The sequence below is a fragment of the Podarcis bocagei genome (assembly GCF_964188305.1).
Source record: "Podarcis bocagei genome assembly, chromosome: 13".
NCBI lineage: Eukaryota > Metazoa > Chordata > Lepidosauria > Squamata > Lacertidae > Podarcis > Podarcis bocagei.
Window position 1 is genome coordinate 824553 of NC_138138.1, and position 24439 is coordinate 848991.

A 24439-nucleotide genomic window follows, 5' to 3' on the forward strand; every position below is an offset into this window, starting at 1 on the left:
GGAACCCCCCTCTCTTCCCTTCGTTCCTGCTGGGAAGCCGGTCCCGATCTCCCACTCCCGCTCGGGGTTTCCCTGCTGCTTCCCTGCTCCTGGCAGGTCCCCCCTGTGACCCCCCTTGTCCTGACTAGGGGCGCCCCCTCCTGAGAATCCTCCGATTCACTTGAGAGACTCATGGAAGATCTCAAGTCATTGTCATCCTCTTCCTCACTGTCCTGGGATTCTTCCTCGTCGCTCTCCGTCTCCTCCCTCACCTGTGCCTCTGTCTCTGAACCCCTGACAGTTACCCTAACCCTAACCCCAACGCTAACCCGAACCCTATTCCTAACCCTAATCCTAACCCTAACCCTAACCCTAACCCCGAACCCAACCCTAACCCTAACTCTAACTCTCACCCTAACCCCAACCCTAACCCTAACCGAAACGCTAACCCTAACCGTAACGCTAACCGTAACCGTAACCCTAACCCCAACGCTAACCCTAACCCTAACCCTATTCCTTACCCTAATCCTAACCCTAACCCTAACCCTAACCCTAACCGAAACCCTAACCGAAACCCTAACCCTAACCCTAACCCTAACCCTAACCGAAACGCTAACCCCAACCGAAACGCTAACCCTAACCCAAGTCCTAACCCTAACCCTAACCCTAAGCCTACCCGTAACTCTAACCGTAACCCAAACCCAAACCCTAACCGTAACCCTAACCCTAACCGAAACCCTAACCCTAACCCTAAACCTAACCCTAACCCTAACCCTAACCCTAACCCCGATCCTGACCCTGACCCTGACCCTGACCCTAACCCTAACCCTAATCCTAACCCTAACGCTAGCCCTAGCCCTAACCCTAACCCTAGCAAAGCGAAGTATAATAAGCCACACAGGTTGTTCGGTGGTCATTCACCCCGACCCTAACCCTAACCCTAACCCTAACCCTAACCCTAACCGTAACCCTAACCCTAACCCTAACCCTAACCGTAACACTAACCGTAACCCTAACCGTAACCGTAACCGTCACCGTAACCGTAACCCTAACCCTAACCCTAACCCTAACCCTAACCCTAATCCTAACCCTAACCCTAACCCCAATCCTAACCCTAACCCTAACCGTTACCGTTACCCTAACTCTAACTCTAACCCTAACCCTAACCCCAATCCTAATCCTAACCCTAACCCTAACCGAAACACTAACCGCAACCGAAACGCTAAGCCTAAGCCTAAGCCTAACCCTAACCCAAATCCTAACCCTAACCCTAACCCTAACCCTAAGCCTACCCGTAACACTAACCGTAACCCTAACCCTAACCGTAACCCTAACCCTAGCCCTAACCATAAAACTAACCGTAACCCAAACCCTAACCGTAACCCTAACCCTAACCCTCACCCTCACCCTATCCCTAACCCTAACCCTATCCCTATCCCGAACCCTAACCCTAACCCTAACCCTAACCCTAACCCTAACCCTAACCCTAACCCTAACCGAAACGGTAACCCTAACCCTAACCCTAACTGTGGGGTCCCAGAGCGGCTGATCTTCATAAAAGGGGAGGGGGAGGGAAGAGAAGGGAAATAAAAGATCAGGCTGAATTCAAATTAAAGGCCAGGCGGAATAGCTCTGTCTTACAGGCCCAATGGAAGGAGGTTAAATCCTGAAGGGCCCTAGTCTCATGGGACAGAGCATTCCACCAGGTCGGAGCCATCACTGAAAAGTCCCTGGCCCTGGTGGAGGATAGCCTGACTTCCTTAGGGCCCGGGACCTCTAAACTATGGTTATTCATGGACCTTAGGTCCTCTGTGGGGCATACCAGGAGAGGTGGTCCCGTAAAGAGAGGTGGCATTGGGGGGTTGCTGGCTTCCAAGGAGCATGCTGGGGCTGTTGCTCTCACCATGGCAGGGGCAGCAGCCAATGCATTCGCTGGAGGCCGAATCTGCTGTCCCTATGAATGCTGCCTCCTAAGGCGGTTGCCTCAACTTGCCTCATGGTTGGGCCGGCCTTGCCAAATCCTTACAGGACTGAGGGGCCCACAACAGTAAGCTTTGTCATGTACACAATTTCCCAGTTCCCACCCACCCAATCTACTGTAGTTGGAAGATTTTTGTTTTTCCAGAATTGGGCCTTGCATCATCATCATCTTGTCCCAATCAGCACACAACTGAGCATTTCTGTATTAGGGGCTCTTAGCTTCTTGTTTGCAATGTTTTGAGATTTCCTGTGACTGCATCCGGGAGAACTGCCTAAAAAAAACGTGTCTGTCGGGGGAAATTTGCCCCAAACCCCTGATGAATCTTTGTGAGGACTTTAAATATCAGAAACCAGTTTAATCCCCACAACAACCCTGTGAGGTAGGTTAGGCTGGTCCAAGGTCAAGAGCAGGGGATCCGAACCCAGGTCACCTACGTCCTAGTCTCCGGAGCCGCATGTGGCTCTTTTACACCTTTGCTGCGGCTCCGGGGCGGATACTAGCGAGGGCAGGAGGCGCATTGTGCGCCCCGACACTCCCCACTGTGGCGGGCGCTGTGCTGGCTGTGGCGTCGCATGGGGGCGGTGCGTGTGTTAGTCATGCACTGTACCGACGTCACCTTCCCACCCGCTCGTTCGCCCGCTACATTGTAAGGGGCATGTACGCTGGTCACTGCATTGAAAGGGGGCATGTATGCTGGTCACTGTTTTGAAGGGGAGTGAAGAACACACACACACAAAAAGGTAACTTGTTAATTTAACGTTTATTTCTATGAGGAGGAGTAATTCTGAGGGGTCAAACAAAGAAATAATAAAAAAGGGACAAAAAAGTTATTTTTATAATGACGAGTCTTGCAGCTCCCAGTTTTTTTTTCTTCAGAAATGGGTCCAAGTGGCTCTTTTTGTCTTAAAGGTTGCAGACCCCTGTCCTAGTCCAACTTCCCAACCACTACGCCATGCTGGCTCTTTCAGTGGGTCTACTCTGAGTAGGGCTCGGCTAGCGACAACCCAATAATAACAATATTGCATGTGGCTGAGTTAAGGCCGCCTGGCATGCTCACTGCTCAGCTGCTCAGCCACGATGGGATCCTGGTATACCTAATTCAATCACCTGGCCTTCCAACTGCCAACAGCTCCCCCAAATGGAATCTTTCAGCATCCTTCCTCTGATTGGCTCTTGCAATACTGCCTACCCTTTGATGTCTTTCAAGAGAAAACAGGGCAGGGCTGATTTCACCCCTCTACTTCCAAGAACAGAAAGCTGCGGTAAGTTTCTGTGCCTTGCATAGCTGTCAGCCTTCCCTTTTTGGGTGGGAAATTCCCTTATTCCAGCGCCGTTTCCCGCTGCTTCCTGCTGCTATCTTGGATTGTTAGATATCCCATAGACTGTCCCCGGGATAAGTGAGGCTGCTGATCCCTTATTTTCAAGGCTGCTGATCCCTTTTCAAAATTGAAAGTTGACAGCTATGGTGCCTTGAGGGGGTGGGTTGGCTCCCTACAGACAGACTTCACCGCTACCCACTTCTGGGACTGTTGACCCAATGGATTACCTTGGAAGACAACTGCTTCAGTTTTCCCTCCATCGTTTCTGACTTGGTTTAAATCTGGGAGTAGGAAACTTGTTGCGCCCACCCCCCCCAGGTGTGGTTGGACCACGACTCCTACCCCTGCTTCCTGTTGGCCATGCTGGCTGGGCCTGATGGGAGTTGAAGTCCAAGAACAGATGGAGCCCATAGGCTCCCTATCCCTGCCTTAATCAGTTGTAATAAAAAGCCAGAACAGGCACTCATGCAGAGACTGAGCAGGAAGCCTCCTTGTCTGGGTGGGGCTCCCAGGAGTCTGCCTCTCTGTGTTCGTGATTTCTTTAAACATTCAGGAGACAAGTCACAGGCTTTCAGTATGTCCCTGCCATGAGCATTCACTACCACAAGATATAGCCCCTAGCTTTTTAGACCTTTTTTGTTTCCCTGGGACTAAAAATATTCAGTGAAAAGTGAGCTATAAACACCACTATTAAGTAAGTAAGTAAATACATTTTGCAGGAGGGTTTCCAGCACATAGCAGAAATTTAGGTTTGTGCAATTGAAGTGGATTAAAAGGCAATATCACCCCGGAGCAATAAACACATTTTTGAAAAGAAAAAAGACTTTTTGCAGTTTGGAAAATGACGTGGAAATGCCTAGAAAAGTATAGAAGGAAGGAATGCCTGACAAGCAAATCAGGCTGAGTGCTGAGCTCACCATCATATCACCATCACCCTGCGAACAATGTGGTATAGTGGTTAGAGTGTCGGACTAAGACCCAGATGGCCAGGATTCAAATGCCTACTCGGCTGTGAAGCTCACTAGGTGACCTTGGGCTGGTCACTGTCCTCTCAGCCTAACCTGCCTCCCAGGGCTGTCATGGGGAGGTGGAGACACATATATGTCACTTTAAGCTTCTTGGAGATAAAGGTGGGATGTAGACTGGATAACTTATTTTAAAAAGAATAAGTGAGGAGGGTGGTGAAATTAAGTTTCAAAAGTTTGAAGAACTGTCAAGTATGTTAATAAACTGGTTGCAATATTATCATCTAAATGAATTGTTTAAAACAGATAAAAAGTTAGGTTTTGGGAACCAATCATTCCAGTTGGAGAGAGACCTGCTAGATATTAGTAATATTAAGGTAATTTCAGAAACGTATAAGATATGCAAACAAAAGATGAGCAAGTGAAATCTTCTATGATACACTGGGCAATGGATAGCGAAAATGTATAAATCTGAATCGAATATTTGCTGGAAGTGCAAAGAAAAAGAAGGTACCTTTTTCCATATGTAGTGGGAAATGATATACAATGAGCTGAAAAAAATGTTCAAGGTAACTTTTTATAAGAAACCAGAGGCTTTTCTTTTAGAGATTAGAGATACCTAAACAATATAAAAACTTGTTTATATATGTGACCACAGCTGCTCGTATGATATTTGTCCAAAGATGGAAAGAAGACAACGTCCCAACCAAAGAAGAATGGCAGCAAAAAACTATTGGAATATGTAGAAATGGCGAAACTCACCGGAAGAATAAGAAATCAATACGACAGTGTCTTTGATTTAGAGTGGAAAACGTTTATTGAATATTTTATAAACTATTGCAAACAGATACACTCATTAGCAGGTTTAACGTAAAGACGTGCAGCGTGATAAAACTAATTTCGAATATATAGGTCAACTAATAATTAGGCTTAAACTGGGAGTTGCAATAAAGATACTATAAATATAAGAAATTGCAGAAAGGGAGGAAGGAGGCAGAAATGGGGTTTTGAAATTTGATGTAAAACTATATCTTTTTTGTTTGATGGAAACTGCAAAATGATACACACACGCGCGCACACAAATATATATAGGAGAAAGGTGGTATATAAATGCAATTTAAAAAATCGATAAATCAAAGTGAACTCTCAGCAAAGACTGGTGATACATTTAAAGGGGACTGTAGCTTGTAAAGGGTTCAGGGAACTGTAGGTCCATAAGGGGCAAACTATAGTTCCCATTATCCTTTGGCGTAAGCCATAGGGTTTAAATGCGTGGTGTGTACATAGCCATAATCAAACCTCTGCAAAAACAAATCAGGAGGGATGCCCAATAAACAGGCTGTCAGGAGGAGCTGTCCATGGACCATTTAGTCAGGCATGGGCAAACTCTGGCCCTCCAGATGTTTTGGAACTACAATTCCCATCATCCCTAGCTAACAGGACCAGTGGTCAGGGATGATGGGAACTGTAGTCTCAAAACATCTGGAGGGCCGGAGTTTGCCTATGCCAGGTTTAGCTATTCTTATGTTCTTAAAGAAGTTGCAAGAGATAATAACCGCCTGACAAAATGTCCCTCTTCTTCCCCCCACAGCTGAGACTCAATTATGGAAACTACCGGAAGAAGCATTGATAGCAAGGCAGTGCCAGAACCAAAGCCCATAGTCCGCAAATGGGTGAGTTTGGACATGGCCAACCCCCTGCAATGCAGGAATATGCAGCTTTCCCACATGGGGATTGAACTTGCAACCTTGGCATTATCCCCACCATGCTCTAACCGTCCAATTTGACCTAGGAGGCCATTTTAAAAATTCAACCCTCCCACATCAAACAAGTGACATCACACAACCAGAATACTGGGGAGCGTTCTGCTTTTGCACTCAGGTCCTGCTACGTTCTTTTATAAATGGTGCTGCCAGCTCCCAGAAGCCTTTAGTCCAGCAATAGGGGGATCTGTGGGCCTTCTAGATACTGCTGGACTGCAGCTCCCACTAGCCCTGACTACTGACCATGCTGGCTTGGGGCTGATGGGAAATGGAGTCCAGCAATACCTGGAGGGCCACAGGTTATATCACCTTGCACCATAAACACTCCTCCTATGAGCAGAACTCTGCCCACACTGCCTTAAGATCCAAGCCATTTGTCTTTCATGAACTATGTCCTATGCATTGATGGGGACACGGGTGGCGCTGTGGGTTAAACCACAGAGCCTAGGGCTTGCCGATCAGAAGGTTGGCGGTTCGAATCCCCGTGACGGGGTGAGCTCCCATTGCTCGGTCCCTGCTCCTGCCAACCTAGCAGTTCGAAAGCACATCAAAGTGCAAGTAGATAAATAGGTACCACTCTGGCGGGAAGGTAAACTGTGTTTCCATGCGCTGCTCTGGTTCGCCAGAAGCGGCTTAGTCATGCTGGCCACATGACCCGGAAGCTGTACGCCGGCTCCCTCGGCCAATAAAGCGAGATGAGCGCCGCAACCCCAGAGTCGGTCACAACTGGACCTAACGGTCAGGGGTCCTTTTACCTTATGCATTGATGAACGCTTTGCCTGACAGATGCTCTTATCTGCTGCTTTGATTTCCTGCAGGAGGTGACAAATTCGCTTCTCCGAACAGTGCTGGTCACCAGCTTGGGATCTATCCAATATGGTTACAACCTCTGGATGGTCTATTCCCCAGTGCTGGTAAGATGACCCTGCAGTACAGGCGGTTTCTTACAACAGGGGCTTCTGACTAAGCTTCTGGGAGTCAGCGAGTCATGGAACAGTAGAGTAGGAAGAGACCCCCAACAGTCATGTAGTTGAGCCCCCTGCGATCCAGGAATCACAGCTAAAGTCATCAGAGATATTTTCAGGTTGTATCTAGGGGTGGAGAGAAATCTGAAATAGTTTGTGTTTTAAGGGCACATCTACATAGAACACACATTCCAAAACAAGTTGCCAACTGGAACACCTGTCAAAATTCTTCTCAGAATTTTGTGGTGCAATGCTTCAGCTAGTGTACAGTGGTACCTCGGGTTACATACGCTTCAGGTTACAGGCTCTGCTAACCCATAAATACAGTAGTACCTCGGGTTAAGAACTTTGCTTCAGGATGAGAACAGAAATTGTGCGGCGGTGGCACAGCAGCAGCAGGAGGAGGCCCCATTAGCTAAAGTGGTGCTTCAGGTTAAGAACAGTTTCAGGTTAAGAACGGACCTCCAGAACGAATTAAGTTCTTAACCTGAGGTACCACTGTGTACAAAAAATAAAATGTGTATATTAGTGCAGATAAATGCATATGTATTAGTTAAAATAAGATAGGCTTCTCACCAAGTTTTACTCAGCGTAGAGCCATAGGGGTCTCCTAACAACTCTCAGCATCCTTAACAAATAAATCATTTGGTGACGATGGAGCCTTGGTCTCTTGCAGCAAAAACTCAAAAGAGTCTAGTGGGACTTTAAAACAGGTGTGGAAGATCTTTCTTCAGCCAAGGCTCACATTCCCTTCTGAGCAACCATTAGTAGATGCCGTTGGTGGAAAAGGCTGGAGGAAGAACCGTTTACAGAAAGAAGAAAACAATGAAATGCTTAGGGTTTTATTTTACAAAGTTGAAATCAACTATTTAAAACCTTTTTAAAAAATTAAAATCAACGGTAAGCTGAAAACCAGATTCAAACAGACACCAACGCTCTATGTGTCTGTATAGGCTTTCTCAAAAGAAAACGTTTTTAGCAGTCGCCGAAAAGAATACAGTGAAGGCGCCTGCTTGATATCAAGAGGCAGGGAGTTCCAAAGTGCAAATGCTGCCACTCTAATAGAGAGAAGTTCTACATATGAGTATTATGTGGCACCTGCAGGGGTGCCAGTTCCTTCTGATTAGGATGTGTTGTGGATACACTAACCCTGCCCATGATATGATTTCCTCTCTTAGCTCATGGAAGACATGGGTCATGCTGCGAAGAATCCAGGAGAGCAGCAGTATCTGCACTTCATGCTAGGCCTTGCCATCAGTTTGTTCCCTATTGGAGGCCTTACTGGAGCACTCATCGCAGGAGTCATGGTGGATGAATATGGAAGGTATATATAGATGACCTGGTGATTAGTGAACTTCCAGTCCTAACTTTGGACGTGGGGCAGGTGGGCAGGGGAGTGGGGCTTCTGCTGAGCCCTGTCTCCCCAGCTGAGGCTCGATTTAACTTCTGGCTGAGGAGGTTCACCCTGTAAAAAGGCATCCCACATTTTAACAAAAGATATTCAGCCAGCTGAAGTAATGCTATCGTCTGGGTGGCATTCGACAAAGCAGACCCATTCAAATGAATGAGCCAGCCTGAGCGAGCCCCCCCTGATTTCATTGGGTCATCTCTGAGCAAAACTCAGCCAATGACTGCCCTTAGATTTTAATCAGAAATGCAAGGAATCTTGCCAAAGACATATTGCCATTGAGATGGCTGGTGTGGATCAGACACCGCATCAAAGGAAAGGAAAGAAGTATCCAGCCTCTGCTTCATGGTTCCCCTTGTTCTGTGGACTTTCTCCATGCTCATAGGGCTGCGTACATACCATGTATTCGAAGCACAAGGCTTTCCCCAAAGAAACCCGAAGACTGCAGTGTACCTTTCACAGTGCTACACTTCCTGGCACCCTTAACAAGCTACCATTCCCAGGATTCTTTGGATTACAGGAACCACTGTTTAGAAAGTGCCCAAGTTTTTATTTTGATTTTCCTATTCCCTCCATATCCCTTTTCCTTCCGTGACTTCTGTTGTTGTTGTGGGAGGGGTCTTTTTAGATTGTAAGCCTGCAGGTAGGGACTGGCTGCCTTGCTTTGGTTTTACTAAGCCTCCCTGGGATCCCTTTTGGTATAAAATTAAGCTAAACATATGACCAGAATTAAATAAGTCTTGAAAATAAGTAGCCGGGTTGCCAGGTTATACGGCTTTATGATCCCAACTACGGTCATTCCCCTTCCCTCTCTGGTCCTGCACCCACCATGTCCTTGGAGGATTCTTCTGGGATGAACAAGTGACGCAGGTGTATCTTTGACTGAGCCGGGATTAGAGATTTAACGCCGGCAAAGCCAGAAATCAGCCCGCTGAGACGCATGACCTCCCAAACTGCTCCTCCTGGCAGATCTTGCTTCCCCCAAAGGATGCGGGGAACTCTTCCAATCATTCCACATGTTCCTTGGCCCAGTCATTCCCTTCCTTTCCCCACTCTTTCCAGGAAAGGGGCCTTGCTGATCAATTGCTTCTGCTCCATGGTGTCCTCTATGTTTATGGTTTGCGCCACTGTGGTGCAAGCCTTCCTGTTTACGATGCTTTCACGCTTCATCGTTGGAATAACCATAGGTGAGTTGGACTACTTCCTGGATTTAGTGAGGGTGTGGGGTTAAGAGAAAATTCCCTGTTCTGAAATCTGAGTTGGGAAGGAACCAGTGCTTGCAATTCAAAGACATCTCAAAAGAAGAACCTCCCCACCACCACCACCTCCATATACTGCTTTGGGGAGCCTCCAGCCCATGGGCCAAACCTGGCCCACCAGCAGGGATGTAGCTGACAATAATGATAGCAATTATAAATATTTTTTAAAAGACCGTTTAGAAAGAGCAACAGCACACACATCGGCCAGATTTGGATCCAAGACAGATACCAGCTACTGAAATAGCAAGTGCCAAAAAGGCAATAGAGAAGGCGCCTGCCTGATACGCAGTGGGAGGGAGTTCCAGAGGCTACGTGCCGCCAAACTAAAGGCCTGATTCTGGCCATCATGTGGAATGGACCTCCTGGTAGGATGGCATCTGCAGGATGCCCTCTCTTGCAGAACACAATGACTAGTTGGGTAAGTGGGAGATGTTTGTATGCTTCTATGGCTGTCACATGCCTACTGTGAATAATGCCTTGATTTATCCCCTAACCAGGCATCTTCTACATCGTGGTCCCATTGTACCTCATAGAGATCTCCCCACTGAACATGAGGGGAGCCATTGGCATGCTGCCGCATTTCTTTCTAGCTGTAGGTGTCCTCCTGGCTCAGATACTCTCTTTTCCTGAAATGCTGGGGAACGAAGAAGGTAAATCAGAGAGGAGCATCTCTTAGCCCAAAGGTCATGGTAGAATTGTAGAGATGGAAGGTATTGCCAGGGGTCATTTAGTCCAACATGCTGCAATGCTGGAAAGAGTCCCCAACAGATGACTCAACTCCCAATGAAGAAGAGCTCGCCACCTTCTGAGGGAGACAGTTCCACGACCCCTCCAGTTCCATGTAGTGCTCACAAGCACCAGTGAACCCCCACCAGTACCACCTATGGTGCCCACAAAAAGTCTTACATGTGCCCACTTGGATCCCAGGATCGGACAGCCAGCGACCCATCAGTTCTGAACAGAGGAGAAGTACAGTGGTAGCTTGGTTCTCAAACTTAATCTATTCCGGAAGTGCATTCCAAAACCAAAGCATTCCAAAACCAAGGCGTGCTTTCCCATAGAAAGTAATGCAAAATGAATTGATCCGTTCCAGACTTTTAAAGACAACTCCTAAAACAGCAATTCAACATGAATTTTACTAACGAGACCATTGATCCATAAAATGAAAGCAATAAACAATGTACTGCAGGCACACAATCAATCAGTAGCTGAACTGGGTTCCACACAGTCACAAAAACAAAAAAAGAGCCACAAAAACGCAAAATAAATAACAAAAACAAACAGACCTCAGCGTACCACTCAAAACGGAAGTGTGGCACTCAAACCAGTGTAACACTTAAAACAGAGGACATTCGGCTTCCGAAAAAAGTTCGCAAACTGGAATACTTACTTCTGGGTTTGCAGTGTTTGGGTTCTAAGTTGTTTTGAGTACCAAGGCGTTTGAGAACCAAGGTACCACTGTACAGAGACCTTCTCTCTGTGAGCAAGCATAGCGATGGCTAATATAGGTGCCTCCCCCTGCCTGTTGATGTGGGGCACACCCATGGTTATGTCTCTTTTCTTTGCTTTTCCCCCCTTTTAAACGTGGCCACCATAACGCCCTGCTTCCACAGCAGCCATTTCCCCACATCCCCACGGCAGCCATTTTGTATTATACCCCCATGGCAGCCATTTTGTCTCATGCCACACTTTCCCTCATGGCAGCCAATGGCTAGCACCGACGGCACTTCCCCAAAGGTGCCCACTGACCCAGGAAGGCCATTGATTCCCTCCCTTAGCGTTGGGCAATTCTGTTGTGCCATCTGAGCTGATACTTTTCAAGAGCCAGGGTGGCATGGTAGTTAGAGTGCCGGGCTAGGACCTGGGAGGCCAGGGTTCAAATCCTGGCTCAGACATTGGGCCATTCCCAGTCTCTCAGCCTAACCTCCCTCACAGGGTTGTTGTGAGGATAAGATGGGGAGGAAGAGAACCACGTACGCCACCTTGAACTCCTTCGAGGAAAGGTGGGGTGTCAATGTAATAAATAAAATGAATTGCTCCTTCTTGCGCAGATTGGCCAATACTGACAAGTGTCCCTGGAATACTGGCATTATTTCAGACCATTGTCGTTCCTTCCTTCCCCGAAAGCCCCAGGTATCTACTGATTCAGAAAAATGATGAAGAAAAGGCCATGCTAGGTAACCACATACATGAACCACTTACATATTGGAGGGTGAGGGATAATAACATTCAAAGTCTTATTAGTGTTGACCTGAGGAGGCAATCTGAGAATACAACTGATAGCGCCTAGTGCTTTTTCTGGATGAAACATGGTGTTGTATGTTTGGTGGGGTGAGTCTGGATGGCCTCTTAGGCAACACCCCAAATCTGTCATTCTTGGTTCTCAGAGAGAGAACAGCTGAAATCATTATACTGAATCATACCATTGGTCCATCTAGCTCAGTATTGCTTACACGGACTGGCAGCAGCTCTCTGGGGTTTCAGGCAGGGATCTCACCTAACCCTTCCCGGCGAGCCTTTTCAGTGGTGGCTCCCCTCTTGTGGAGGGCTCCAGTTTCTTCTTTCGAGGCGACCTCAGTTGTGTTTGTGGCATGTAATCCCTTGGTGCAGTCAAATGCAACATTCCTTGTTTCCCTAGAGTGGGCACAGGCAGGGGACATCCAGGGTAACTTCCTCTTCCACTGGTCTGGAGCATCCTCCCCCTGCATGTGACCTGGGAGATGGGCATGGCTCTGGCTGACTCCATCAAAGAGCCGAGTCATGCAGCTATTTTCTCAGTCTTAATTACTTGCTTCACTTGCTCTCTTGCTTGCTGCTCTCCTGCAGCCATTTTGTTCTCTTATTAATGTACCGTATTTTTCCGTCTATAAGACGCCCCCATGTATAAGACGCCCCCATTTGGGGGGACTTTGATTTAAGAAAATGGGAAAGATCTATCCGTGTATAAGACGCCCCCAAATTTTGGACATTATTTTTTAGGGAAGAAACCTACCGTAGTCTTATACACGGAAAAATACGGTATTTTTTGCTGTCTACTGTCACTCAGCCAGCTCTGAACAACAACAAGCAACATGTTGGCTAATAATATACTGACAATATTTTTTATAACACTACAGTGGTGCCTCGCAAGACGAAATCAATTCGTTCCGCAAGTCTCTTCGTCTTGCGGTTTTTTCGTCTTGCGATGCACGGTTTCCCATAGGAATGCATTGAAAATCAATTAATGCGTTCCTAGGGAAACCGCCTTCAGACCAGGTCCGGGGACAGTCTGTCCCCGGACCTCTTCTGAAGGCTGGGGGGGGGACAAGGGCTTTTCTACTCACCCCCAGCATTTTAAAAAACCCTGGGACAGCGGAGGACTTCTCCGCTGTCCGGGGCGATTTAAAAGCCCCTGGGAAAGCAGGCAGGGGGGGACAAAGACTTTCGCCCCCCGCCCGCCTTCAGAAGGTGTTCCCACCCCCCCGCCCGGCTTCGCAGCAGCGCTACGAAGCCCGGCGGCTGGGGCAGGTGCTCCCGCCCCCCCACCCCGCTTCGGAGCAGCGTTCCGAAGCGGGGTGGCTGGGGCAGGTGTTCCCACCCCCCGCCCGGCTTCGCAGCAGCGCTACGAAGCCCGGCGGCTGGGGCAGGTGCTCCCGCCCCCCCACCCCGCTTCGGAGCAGCGTTCCGAAGCGGTGTGGCTGGGGCAGGTGTTCCCACCCCCCGCCCGGCTTCGCAGCAGCGCTACGAAGCCGGGCGGCTGGGGCAGGTGCTCCCGCCCCCCCACCCCGCTTCGGAGCAGCGTTCCGAAGCGGGGTGGCTGGGGCAGGTGTTCCCACCCCCCGCCCGGCTTCGCAGCAGCGCTACGAAGCCCGGCGGCTGGGGCAGGTGCTCCCGCCCCCCCACCCCGCTTCGCAGCAGCATTCCGAAGCGGGGTGGCTGGGGCAGGTGTTCCCACCCCCCCACCCGGCTTCGGAGCACGGGGAGATCGCTTCTCCCCACCGCCCCTTGCTTCAAAAGAGAAGACCCGCTGTCCCCGGGGCAAGCTTCGTTTTGCGAAGCAAGCCCATAGGGAAATTCATCTTGCGAGGCAACTCGAAAACGAAAAAACCTTTCGTTTTGCGAGTTTTTCGTCTCGCGAGGCGTTCGTCTTGCGGGGTACCACTGTATAAACAGAAGACATATAATATGTGCATGGAGTCACAAACTAATAAGAATCGGATAAATTTTCCATAACCAGGAATGGTAGGATTGGTAAGTCACTGTCAAGGATGACTGAAATAGAGGCAGAATGCCTTTCCACAGTCAATATCCTATCCAAAATATAGTTGGAAGTGAGTTGGAGCATGGTGGTGCTACGGGCACAACACTACAAACGTGAGGTGATGGGTGCGCCAAATGTCACAATAGGGTGCAGCAGACAGAACAGTTCTTTCAGGATAATGAACTGTTTCAATGATGGATCTTCACCAGCAAATTAATAATCCCCAAAGGTACATCAAATGGCCATGGATCAGCTATCACTCAAAAGTAAGCTCTCAGCCAGCAGCACATGAGTTCAGTCTTCATATGAGATGAACTCACAGTTTGTTGGGTAACCGCTAAGTATAGCTTGCCTTTCTGGGATCAAATTGTGAACTGAAATGTGAGTAAACTTTTTGTTAGTTTACTCAGAAAGACTCTTGTGTCTTTATTCTTTTAAGCGGGAATAAACTTACCGTAACTAGGAGATTCAAAAGAATCTGCAAACTAGCTTTCAGCTATATTGAGGGGAATTTGCTCTGCTACACCACTTCACTAGCCTGAGTGAAGGAAGGATAATACTTATTCAATATATCCTTTCCTACTATCTTTAACATTCCCACAGTGTTTTCTGTGAAGCTCCATTGAATGTAGCAGAACACCCATCAATTGATTGATTGATTGATTGATTGATTGATTGATTGACAGGTAATAGAACTAGAACACCATTCTCTTGAAACGGAGGCAGCTTATGTTTGCAGTGCTCCCAAACGCTTAGCTTTGGCGCATGCAGAACAGCTCCTCCTTGGTGTCTTTCTCCAGAGTGACCCTAGGAGCCAGTCCTCAGTGGCCGACTCACCTGTCTTCACTTAGATTGGCTCCAAGCATCACAACGGGTGAGGCGGAACATCTTCTCAGTGGCCAAAAAGCTGGCTGGGTGTCTCTGGGATGCTGGAGACCGGGAACCCACTGCAGAATTTGTAACTGGTCTTTGGCCCCCCTCCACTACACCTCTTGTGTTTGGTACTGCAAGAAACTCTCCCCACCAGCCTCCATCCCCTGCTATTCAAAGGCTTTTCCCTTGCTGCTTCTTTCCAGCCTTGCAGAAGCTGAGGCACAATGAGGACGTGCAGGAGGAGATAGAAGAGCTGCAGCAGGAGAAGATGGCTGAGAAGACGGAGAAGAGCATGAACTCACTTATGCTGCTGTGCTTCCCAAGCCTGCGGTGGCAAGTCGTCTCAGTCATTATCTTGATGTGTGGCCAACAGCTCTCTGGAGTCAACGCAGTAAGGAAGGCAATATCCACAAGCGGTTAGAACAAGGGAGGGGAAGTGGGACCTTGGGTCATCCAGGTGTGGCTGGACTACAGCTCCCATCAACCCCAGCAAGGACGGCCAATGGCTGCGGGTGTTGAGAGTTGGCATTCCAAGGAAGCTGAGCGTTGGAAGATTCAGGACGGAGGAAAGGAAGGACTTCTTCATAGTTAAACTATGGAACTATGGCCCTACACAGGAGGCCGCGATGGCCACCAGCTCAGGCGGCTTTAAAGGAGGATTGGGCAAATTCGTGGCACAGGCAGCACTGCATTTAGGGTCACAAACAGTATGGGCAGAGCTTGTTTTGCATCCAAGCTCCGTCAGCCTTTTGGGGGCCCAGCAGTGGCGTAGCGTGGGTTGTCAGCACCCGGGGCAAGGCAAGTAATTTGCGCCCCCTAACCCGTGGATTTGCGCCCCCTAACCCGTGGATTTACGCACCCTAACCCCCAGATGTTGCACCCGGTGCGGCCAGCCCCCCCCTGCACCCCCCCACGCTACGCCACTGGGGCCCAGTGGCCATGTTTGGAATGTTGAGGGGAGTGCCGTGGGCACCAGTCACAAAATGGCTGCTGGGTGGGGAGGAGACATGAAACAAAATGGCTGCCACATCCAAAAGAGCAGAAAAGGGGGCATCACAACAGCTGCCCCACCAACGGAGGCGGGGAGGAAGGCACCTACATCAGCAACTCTCTCCGAGACAGAAGCTCTTTGATGCTTGTGCTTGGCTTGTGGGTTTCCTGTAGGCATCTGGGTGGCCACTGTGGGAACAGGGGTGTTTTTATGAGCACAAAGAGGAAACAATCTCAAGCAGATTGTAGATTTCTGAGAAGATATTTACCAAGAGCGTTCACAGGCACCACAAGGGGTACTGGTAGTGAGGCATCAGGCATAAGCCTGCATTTTATTAATGTTTGATCAGGACTTGTATATTAAAGAGGGCTTAGATTTTCAAAAGTTTCATGCCAGGCAAGAAGGCTAGCTGCTTAAGAAAATACTGACAGTGTTTTCTTCCTCTTAGACAAAGGGGCCCCTTTTGATTGATAGCAGAAAACAAATCTCAAAGTCGTAAAAGCTGAAATTACAGACTGAGAGTAAGGACACTGACCCTACATGTTATAGAAGATAAAAAAGGCAGAGATAAACATGATTAGGAATGAGTAAATAGTAAAATGATGCCAATGTGCCTCCCAGTAAAATGAGCCAGATCTTCTAAGGTTAAAAAGGCCAAGACCAAATGGAGAAGCATCTAGCTGGGAAGTCTTTTTAAAGCTGTTTCTTAAACTGAGAGAGTTTCAATAAATGTTGGGAAGAGCTAATGGAAACAAAGCAGCTGGCTGAAGCAGCTGGCTGAAGGGGGGGGGAATGTAAACTAAAGAGGTTTCTTCTGAAACTGTTTTAAACTGAGTTCTTTTTTCTTTCTCTCTCTACTTTAAAAAGGCCTTATTCCTTTTAAGAGGCTATCTGTGTTGTGTATTAAATATATTGGCTTAAATGTAATTATGCAAAGGATTTAGAAATGCTAGATTCTTATTTCATATAGTTGTAAAGAGTTGTATTTATCCTGGAATTAAGTCAGACACCAGCCCAGCCCTCTTGCTAGACAAAGAGACGCCATCTGGGCTGTCCTGATATATTAGCTGTCAGACATTTGTTTAGGAACCTTCAAATGAAGGATATCTTTCAATGTTGATGTGAAACTCAAGATCCTTGACATATGTTTAAGATAAAAATTTAAGATTAACCATTTGTTTTAGAAGGCAATAGGGCAAGGAGGGCAAGAGGTGAGCTGGTAATTAAGATTCCTTGTTGAGACACATGTAAGATATATTACTACTTATTTGTCATTTATAGATGTAACAATATATAGCTCTTTGTCCTCCATATAAGGACAGGAGGATATGGGTGTATCTTTTTGTGATTGGTTCTAGCAATCAGCCAATAGGAAATCCAACCAGGCTGATTGGACAGAGGCAGCCAAAGGAGGAGCAAAGGGGGCTGGATTAAGGGAATATAAGGGCTGGCCATAATGGCAGGAGCCAGGCCAGAGCTTGGTAACCATATACCACTGTGCCTCTCATTTATTTGTCTGACAAATAAATAATTATTTTAATTTCTCTATTGCTGCGTTGAATATTTCATTCCAGCTAAGCGTTAACCACAAGCAGGGTGCTACATTTTATGGTGCTCCTGTGACTCGGATAAGTGGTCTGCTGGAACGCAGCCCCTTCGCCCTATTGGGCAGGGTACAAGAGAGAGGATCTCTAAACTGCTTACCCAAGCGCGCACTGGTAAATTTTTCCAGGGGGGACGCAGAAGTCTCGTCTGTCTGATACCCTGCTCACTGGCGGCGACGGACCGGGGGGAAACGGAACCAACCAAGGGTAAGTGCACAAAGGGATTTTTGGCCCTCCAATTAACTGGGAGGAAGAGAAGTCTTGATCAAACTTCTGCGTCTCAGTAAGTGGGAACTGAGTACGCTAGGTGGTTGGATACATCAGATGGTGATCTGGTGGGGGAAAAGGGAAGAATGGGAGGTAGTGTGTGGTGAAGTATCTAGCGCATTGTATGTGTGAGAAAGTACAGAGCAATCTGTAGCTGACCTGAGTGTGGAGTGGGCAGTACTTCGGTTCCTGGTAAGGCGACTTCACCAGGCAAGGAAACCCACGAAGCGTGTGTGTGAGTGACTGAGTGGATACTTCACAGGGCCATACAATGGGAGTTGGGGGTTCAAAAGGGGAAAATACACCTCTTGAATGTATGTTAAATAATTTTAAGAAAGCCTTCTCAGGGGCATATGGAGTCAAAATGACGCCAGAGCGCCTGAGAACGTTATGTGAATTAGAGTGGCCAAAGCAAAATACTGAATGGCCATCTCAAGGAACCTTTGATATAAATTTAGTAAGCAAACTTTGGTCTAACATCGCCAAAGAAATTGGAGGGTGCCCAGAACAATTTTCATATATAGATTCCTGGCTGAGCACATTAAATAAAAATCCTCCATGGATAAGGGAATGCAAAGTCCAACGATGCAAATTATTGGCTGTAAAAGCCGAAGCTAGGAAAGGAATCTTGCCAAATAAACTCAAACCCATTTTTGAGGGACCAGAGGAAGAGCTGCTTCCACCTCCACCCTATGCTCCACATCGAAGGGAGCCTAATCCAAACACTCCACCAGTTGTAACCCCAAGGCAAGAAAGTGGAATGAATAATGGGGCTGGAGTCACAGAACTTGATTCCTTGATAGATTATGATAAATATCTTCAGGAGGCATTGGAGACCTATAATAAAGCCCAAGCAGAAGTGGTTATTCCATCTGTGAGTCCCAGTAGAACTCCATCTACAGTCTCTTTTAGTGAAACAACTGATTGCCTACCCCAAACTCCTGTACATCCAAATCCTAGAGAATTATTACAGAAGTTACAGGGAGACCTTAATCGGTCAGCAAGCAATACAGCCAGGCGTATAAAGCTGCTAAAAGAACGCCTTGGGACAAATACCATCCCCTATGATTTGAGGCCCCTAGAGCAAAGCGAAGAGAAAGATCACGTAGTAGCCCCTCTCAGAAGAGTATTTGATGCACTTGAGGAGCCTGTGCTGGTTAACGGGCAACTCGGACCACGGCCACCTCGAACTTCGACCCTCCAGTACATTCCATTCACAACTACGGATCTGATGAATTGGAAAACACACACCCCATCTTTTGCAGAAAAACCTCAGGCTATGATGGACTTGGTGACTTCAATAATAAATACTCATAGTCCTACTTGGACAGATTGCCGCCAGCTCCTGAATACTCTGTTCACCACTGAGGAAAGGAGAGACATAATTGAAAAGGCACAGATATATTTGCGTGAGCAGGCCAGAGTGGGAAATATTTATAATATTGACCGTCATCTCCAAGACAACTTTCCCTTGGAAGACCCTAATTGGGATCCAAACAATGTAATTCACCTGGCCAGACTTACCACCTACCGCCAGACGCTTGTGCAAGGTATCCGCAGGGCATGCCAGAAGCCCACTAATATGTCTAAAGTCTCAGAAGTAGAACAGAAACCAAATGAGAGTCCAGGAGACTTTTTAGAGAGGCTGCAAGAAGCCTATCGTATATGGACTCCTTTTGACCCTGAAGCCCCTGAAAACAGCAGAATGATTACTGCTACATTTGTGGCCCAGTGCGCTTCTGACATTCGTAAGAAAATTCAGAAATCAGAAGGATGGGAAGGGATGCTGATGAGCCAAATTATGGCCATTGCACGCCGAGTTTATCGGAATAGGGATGAGGCTGAGAAACAAGAGAAGAAGAAGTGGCAGAAGGAAAAGATGGTAATGCTAGCCACAGCAGTGAAGCAAGACTACCGCCCCTTAAATGGAGGAAGAGGGCGGGGAAGGAATCCACCACTGGGAAGGAATCAATGTGCGAATTGCAAGAAGGAGGGTCATTGGAAGCGGGAATGTCCTGAACCCCTGAGGTTGGAAGAAGTACGCCCAGGCCCAGGCCCAGGCCCAGGCTCCGGCCCAAGAAACCAGGGACGGGGACGGGGAATGATCCGAGATGGAAGATATCAGAGACCTGGACAAGGACGGAGTAGGGACAATGTCATTGGACTGGCAGAGGAGGATTTTACCCAAGACTAGGAAAGACCGGACTCCATAAAGTTAGCCTTCCAGGAGCCCACGGTCACGATTCAATTAGGAAGCCATTTAATAGACTTTATGATTGATACTGGGGCTGAATACTCAGTACTCCCAGAACTATTGCAGAAAAAGGCATCCAAAAGTGTAGTCATTAAAAGTGCCACTGGTCAGTCAGCTAAGAGGTCTTTCCTCCAACCTTTGGAATGCCAGATTGGGGGACATCGTTTAACCCATCAGTTTTTGTATATACCTGAGTGTCCAATACCTCTCTTAGGTAGAGATATGCTGTCCAAATTGCAGGCCCAAATCACCTTCACTCCTCGAGGTCCAGAAATGAAATTGCCATCAAAGGCAGCAGGAATAATTTCCCTCTCAGTACCTAAGGAACAATCATGGCGCCTAATGTCAGCCCTGCAAGTCCAACCCACATTGGATACAGAGTTAAACAAGCTCCTCCGAACTCTACAGGTGCCACCAGGAGTATGGGCCGAAAATAGCCCACCAGGAATGGCCAAGAATATAGCTCCAATTGTAGTAACCTTAAAACCTATGGCTACCCCTGTATCTGTAAAGCAATATCCTTTACCCCGGCGAGCAGCAGAGGGCATCCAGAAACATTTGGACCGCCTATTAAAATATGGTCTGCTTAAGCCCTGCCAATCAGAATGGAACACACCCCTTTTGCCTGTTCGAAAACCTGGGACAGATGAATACAGGCCAGTGCAGGACTTGAGGCTCGTAAACCAGGCTATCGAGACCTTGCACCCAAATGTACCAAACCCATACACCCTGCTGAGTTTGATCCCACCAGAAGCAACATTTTTTACTGTATTGGACTTGAAAGATGCATTCTTCTGTTGCCGGCTGGCACCACAGAGCCAACCTATATTTGCCTTCCAGTGGGAAGACCCTTTAACAGGAACAAAAGGCCAGCTAACCTGGACGAGATTGCCCCAGGGATTCAAAAATTCCCCAACTTTATTTGGCACTGCCTTGGCGAAGGATCTAACAAGTTACCCCTCAATACCTGGAGAAAAGGTGGTTCTGCAATATGTAGATGACCTTATACTAGCAGCAAAGGATTTTGATACCTGTAAAGAAGGTACAGAGGAACTGCTCCACTTGCTCTGGGAAGCTGGCTACCGAGTTTCCCAGAAAAAGGCACAGTTATGTTTAGAAAAGGTCAAATATTTGGGCTTTGACATCTCACACCAACAACGAGCATTGAGACCAGAGAGGAAAGAAGCTATTTGCCTTATCAAGGAACCTACCACAAGGAAACAACTCAGAGGATTCCTGGGAACAGCAGGGTTTTGTAGACTATGGATACCTGATGTCAGGGGTTTAGGAGCAGAGGCACGGGCAAGGGAGGAAACAGAGAGCGAAGGGGAGGAGGCAGAAGAAAAGATGAGTGATGACGACGACCCGAGATCTCCTAGTCTTTCCAGTGAATCAGAGGATTCACAGAAAGGAGCACCAGTGGCCAGGGCAAGGGGGGAGTCAAGGGGGGCACCCCAGGAAGATAGAGCCAGAAGGGACTCAGGGGGGAGCAGCTGGAAATCGGGACCAGCGTCACCGCCAGGAAGCAGGGAAGAGGAAGGGAGCCAGGGGGGAAGCGCTGGCAGCTCACCACAGGAGGGAGGGCATGAGTCAGGAGTGGCCACACCTCCATCGGGGAGCGAAGAAACGGTTAAGAGGAAGGTGGAAGGTTGGGCGCGCGCGCCAAGTTCAAATGCAGAGGAAGGCGGCGCAGTAAGCAGCCCCGAAAGGGAACCAGGTCCTAAAGCCCGGCGCAAGGAGGCAGGAGGGTCCGGGTCAGCGTCAGAAGAATCCCGGAAGGAAGAAGCCCCGGGGGGTAGAGGGACCCAGAGGAGGACAGTCAGGCGGAAAAGGTGGAGCAAGGCTAGGATATTAAGTTGGTGCACACGGGGCGGAGACTCAGACGGAGCTTCGCCGATCTAGCTACTAGACGTAGAGTTTGCGCGCAGCAGCGTGAGAATGGAAACTGTAATTCAATAAAGACTTTTACTCAATGATCGCTGGCTAGCGTGATCCTCTGTGAGCTAGGATCTTCAAGCAGCTCTGACAGTAAGCTCCGTCTCTCCATTGTGGGCATCTACAGCCTCGAGGAGGGGAGAGAAACAGGTGCCTACTAGCGAGCTCACGAACGGCAGACGACATGACGGCTGAGCAGCAGATAGAGGACCTCAGAAAAGCAGTGGCACAACTGAACGCCGAGGTTCTCGCATCCAGGAAGAGAGAGGAGGAGGCAGCTGCCGCCTGCAGGGATCTCCAGGTCAGGTTAGACGTGCTGACAAAGCAGACACCCCGGCAGGAGGGAATTGGGTTGGCGAGACGGGCAGGCGGGCTGGTCTCTCACTTCGATGGGAACCTGCAACAGTATCCCAACTTTAGAGCCGACGTACTGTGCGCACTGCAACTGCCGCATAAAGACTTTAGAGATGAACAAGAGAGAGTGGGGTTCATCATGTCCCATCTGCATGGGGATGCGAAAGCATGGCTACGCAATTTATGGAGAGATAAGGATCCGGCGCTCCAGAATGCGGATGCCTTTATTAAAGCGATGGATGGGTGCTTTTTATCAAGTATTGACGTGGATCTTGCACGGAAGGAGGTGCATGGGCTGAGACAAGGGAGGGCCAGCGTCAGGCAGTATCATGCCCGCTTTTTCGCCTTGGTCAGTGCCCTGGAATGGGACAGAGATTCGGCTCCTGTAAGAGACCTCTTTTGGGAAGGGCTGCACAACTCGATTAAAGATGAGATCGCGAGGGGGGAGAGACCCCGAACCACCCAGGAGGTCGTTCAGAGGGCACTGGCAGTGGGGGTGAGGCTGGAAGGACGTCCGTGGAGCAAGGACGAAGGGCGTGGAGGGCGCGAACCAGCCGGGGGCCCCTCCTTCCTTCCCAGAGAAGCAGCGCGGGCGCAATCCACGCCTCCGCCAGGAGGAGGAGCCGAACCTATGGAGGTTGGAGGTGCAAGGGCTCAGTCAGCAACCAGAGCCCTAGCACCGGCAGCAGTGAAAGCGAAGCCTCCTAGAGGGAACAGGAAGTGTTACGTCTGTGAGGAACCAGGGCATATGGCAAAAGAGTGTCCCCAGAGGCCCCACAAGCTCACTGCAGCCTCAGCAATGGTGACTGCAGCAACGCAGCAAGGAGGACCACAGCAGGGAAACGACGCAGTCTGGCTGGAGGAAGAGGCACTGGGGCCCAGCCAGACGTGTTAGTGACGCAGTCCCCAGAGATTTTACAGCCCGTGAACCCCCTCCCGCCCAAACCAGTAGTGAGGCTCACAGCATCTCTCCAGCTGCCCAATGGAATCACCATAGACGTGCCAATCACCATTGACTCAGGCAGCAATGCGGACTTTATAGGGCAGGACTTTGTCGACAGGCACGCTGTGCAGTTGCTGCCGGCCACACTGCCCCTGCAGGTTGTCACGGTGGATGGCAGGGAGCTGCTCGGGGGGCAAGTGGTGAAGCAGACGCCACCAATGGTGATGCGACTTGGGAATCACAGAGAAATCATCAGCTTCAACGTCACTCAACTATCTGACACGCCCGTTGTATTGGGCATGAGTTGGCTGGACAAGCACAGCCCAACGATGGCTTGGTACCAGAGGCAGCTGACCTTCGGCTCTTCCTTTTGTGCGGAACACTGCATCGTGCCCAGGCAGGAAGGAGAGGAAGAGGAGTCACAACTGCTGCTAGGCACGCTGCAAGCGATTCCCCACAAGTACGCTGAATTTTTGGAAGTTTTCTGCGAGAAGGAGGCAGACAGGCTACCCCCTCACAGACCATATGACTGCAAAATTGACCTGCTGCCGGGGGCGGCGCTGCCTAAAGGGAGACTGTATTCCATGTCAGAGGACGAACTGCAAGAACTCAAGGAGTTCATTGATCATAATTTGCAGCGCGGCTTCATCCGGGAGTCCAAGGCAGTGGGGGGCAGTCCCGTATTCTTTGTTAAGAAGCGGGACACGCCCCAAAAGAGACTCGTAGTGGATTACAGGATTTTGAACAGTGTGACTAGGCCATCGGACTTCCCCATGCCCCGAATTGACGACCTCCTCGCAAAGGTACGGAAGGGCAGAGTGTTCACCAAGTTGGACCTGCGGGGGGCGTACAACCTCATTCGCATGCGGGAGGGTGATGAGTGGAAGACAGCCATGTTCACGCCACTGGGGACCTACGAATATAGAGTTATGCCTTTTGGATTGCAAAATGGCTCCCACGTTTTTCAAGCATTTATGCATCACGTGTTGGCGGGACTTCTCTACAAGACGTGCGTCTGTTTCTTAGATGACATCCTGATCTTTTCGGAGTCGCAGCAGGAGCATGACAAACACGTCAAGGAAGTGCTGAGCAGGCTAAAGCAACATAGGCTCTACGCCAAGCTGGAGAAGTGCCAATTTGACGTGCCGGAGGTGGATTTTCTGGGCTACAAGCTGTCTGACAAGGGGCTCGCCATGGACAGCGCCAAGGTTCGAGCGGTGTTGGATTGGAAGAGCCCGCGCAACCGGAAGGAGGTCCAACGGTTTGTCGGCTTTGCGAACTTCTATCGCAAGTTTATCAAGGGCTTCGCGATGCAGACGGCGGCCATCACTGACACGCT

The 24439-nt window shown here is 48.9% G+C and overlaps 1 protein-coding gene across 1 annotated transcript in view; it reads left to right on the forward strand.

Annotated features, from left to right (window-relative positions):
• The first annotated feature begins 2887 nt into the window (after positions 1-2887).
• LOC308571960 (solute carrier family 2, facilitated glucose transporter member 5-like) overlaps positions 2888-24439 on the forward strand; it is a 37172-nt gene continuing 15620 nt past the window's right edge. The window contains exons 1-8 of the mRNA XM_081167615.1: positions 2888-3222; positions 5836-5917; positions 6826-6921; positions 8151-8296; positions 9443-9567; positions 10137-10289; positions 11691-11816; positions 14956-15143. Coding sequence (XP_081023741.1) covers positions 5849-5917; positions 6826-6921; positions 8151-8296; positions 9443-9567; positions 10137-10289; positions 11691-11816; positions 14956-15143 — 903 coding nt within the window. The 5' untranslated portion in view covers positions 2888-3222; positions 5836-5848. The remainder of the gene's footprint in view (positions 3223-5835; positions 5918-6825; positions 6922-8150; positions 8297-9442; positions 9568-10136; positions 10290-11690; positions 11817-14955; positions 15144-24439) is intronic.